The sequence below is a fragment of the Penaeus vannamei genome, chromosome 31 (assembly GCF_042767895.1).
Source record: "Penaeus vannamei isolate JL-2024 chromosome 31, ASM4276789v1, whole genome shotgun sequence".
Taxonomy (NCBI): domain Eukaryota; kingdom Metazoa; phylum Arthropoda; class Malacostraca; order Decapoda; family Penaeidae; genus Penaeus; species Penaeus vannamei.
The window spans coordinates 11,936,862-11,939,361 of NC_091579.1; the positions used below are offsets into that span (position 1 = coordinate 11,936,862).

The 2,500-nt window shown below is 33.8% G+C and overlaps 2 protein-coding genes across 8 annotated transcripts in view; one reads left to right on the forward strand and one right to left on the reverse strand.

The window, feature by feature from the left end:
• LOC113823437 (uncharacterized) overlaps positions 1-351 on the forward strand; it is a 7,413-nt gene extending 7,062 nt beyond the window's left edge. For all 6 annotated transcript variants that reach the window (XM_027376074.2, XM_027376073.2, XM_027376076.2 and 3 more), the window contains one exon: positions 1-351. This exon is cut by the window's left edge and continues 377 nt beyond it. The gene's annotated coding sequence lies outside the window, so the exon portion shown is untranslated.
• Positions 79-2,500, reverse strand: part of LOC113823436 (ribosome biogenesis protein SLX9 homolog) — a 4,196-nt gene continuing 1,774 nt past the window's right edge. For both annotated transcript variants that reach the window (XM_027376070.2, XM_027376071.2), the window contains exons 2-5: positions 2,208-2,382; positions 1,828-1,997; positions 696-894; positions 79-484 (exon numbers count right to left, since the gene is read on the reverse strand). In XM_027376070.2, coding sequence (XP_027231871.2) covers positions 364-484; positions 696-894; positions 1,828-1,997; positions 2,208-2,356 — 639 coding nt within the window. In that variant the 5' untranslated portion in view covers positions 2,357-2,382 and the 3' untranslated portion in view covers positions 79-363. The remainder of the gene's footprint in view (positions 485-695; positions 895-1,827; positions 1,998-2,207; positions 2,383-2,500) is intronic.

Consider the following 2,500-nt stretch of genomic DNA (forward strand, 5'->3'; position numbering starts at 1 on the left):
GTACAGTAATCAGCTGTGCAGTTCTATTCAGCTGTCATGTGCAAGTGGGTTTCTTGGCTTAAGTTTTTTAATTATTATTATTATAAATAACCTATTAGCTGTCTCCACAACAAAGGAGCAGCATGATTTCTAGGCTTATTTTGCATATGGAAACTATATTTCTTTACAATTGTTTCAACTCACTGATGGAATATGTCACAAAAACCCATAAAGTGATATAAGCAGAAATTAAGGGTAGAGAAAATATTTATATTTTTATACTTATATTTCTAGGGAAAGTGTGTGTGTGTGTGTATATATATATATGGATATGTATATATATATATATTTAACATATATATATCAAGAAAACAATATGTTTTATTACTGTCCTTCTTGATCATTCAAGACTCGATTTCTGACTGCCGTGGTGACAGCCTCAAATGGGTCATCATTATATATCTTGTCCTTATGAACAGCTAACATCATCTGTATGTCGCTCATGCTGAAAAATAAGTAAAATGCTATAAAGACATGAATAATGGAATGTATCTGTATTCTGAACACTTTTATCAGAAAAACAAAAGATGGGCATACTGTCTCTGGAATATAAAGGATAATCACAAGTAACACTGTTCTTGTATCAGTGCTCTGAACAGAAGAAGAAAGGAATTGAATGGAAACTTCACATTTCAGTAAGATGCCCTCACACTTACAATTCTTTTTTAGCTTCCTTTTGTTTCTTTAAACCTGTTCCCTTCTTTGTACTCGTCTGCTGCTTGCTGGCATTTGCAATTAGTTCCTCCAATGTTGGCAGCGCATTTAGCATGGGATGCAAGTCACCTACTACTTTCGTCTTTTCGCGTTTCTTGCGCTCTTTCTCTGCCTGTTTGCCTGCCTGGATGGCATCAATTTCTACAAAGAACAGGATGGAATAGCATGAGGAATATCACTTCCTACAGCAAATGGTAAATGTATTGTACAATGAACTCAAACCAATTCAAATTACGGAATATAATTAGTAACTTTTAAAATCCTTTTATACCTTTTTTACTCCTTAAATGATATTCCTATCTTCTTACCATGTGTGAAATGTATTTGGCAATGGTATAAAAAAAAATCATATCTGCTTACTGTATGCAAAAAGTATGTAAAATCTCACAGCAGGTTTCAAAATATCTTGTTAATTTGAAGGCATGAACTACTCCATTTCTGGTTGTGAGAAAACTAAGGTTGTTTGACTTGTACTGACACCTGAATAATTATAGCTTCTTTAAGAATGAAACAATATTTCACAGTGCGGTATAATAATGTAACTGCTTATATATCTTTCCCTAAACAATAATATTTACTCCAAAAAGCAGATAGGCTGGCATTTGAGGATTCAAAGCAGGTGAATAAAATACACAAACCATCAGCTGATTAGTGATTGTAGTACCTTAACCAGCCAGCTAATCCAAAAGCTTGCATCAAGATTAAAATGTAGTTCATATATAATAACATTTTCAACCTTCTGAGCTTGAAATATGAACCATTCAATACATTTTAATGATTTTACATCCTGATTTAACTTTTAAATTGTTCCTAATAGCAACCATTCAATTTAATTATGCAGTTTCTGAGATCACTGTCTGCTCTTAAGGGATTTCCTAGTTGCCTAACTTGATAAGTGGCAGGAACATGAAATAAGAAAATGGAACTTAAAAATAGCTATTACATTACATATGATTCATGCATACTTTTATTAAAACAATTATCAACAGACTGGTGACCCCTGACATGCACTCTTTGTATCAGAGAAAATGTTTATATTTACATCACCATCACTCATCATAAAAAAAAGCCTACTTTTCATTAGATCCTGATGACGCTGTTTTATCCTCCCCTTCTTGATCCTCTTGCCTTTGCTCCTTTGGTCTGCAGAATCTGAGACTGTGGTGTCCATCACCTCATCTGTCTTAGGAGCAGTCTTTTTGGCTCCCCCTAAATTGATCTCTAAGCCAGCAAATATGTTCCCACTACATAAAAGAGATAATAAAGTGAGTAAAGCATTGGGAAAAAAATGCATATTAAAATAGTCATTGATATACTGCATAATAATATCATTGTCATAATCTTCTTAGTTAGTTAATACACATAATAATTCAATCAAAAAAACATTTTACACTTTAGTGCTACAACACTTTTCACACAAAAGTTCCTCCAAAAATTATACCCACACAACTAACCTTGATTTTCCAGTCTGATCTGTTTTTGTCTTCACAATGGGAACCAGCCTTGGAGCATCTGTGCCTATATCCTTATTTTCTGTTGCATTTGGAGTATTCTTGGAGAGGCTGGAGTGATACTTCTGTCGAACTCTTCTCACTTTTCCCATGATGCTATGCTCTTTGTTGCTGTCAGCTGAGGGAGAGAGAGGGAGGGAGAAATTCATCAATTTATTTCAGTGCAATTCAAAAGGCTAAATATGAAGAATATATAGATGATTAGCACTGAAACGATACCAATATAATGATTTATG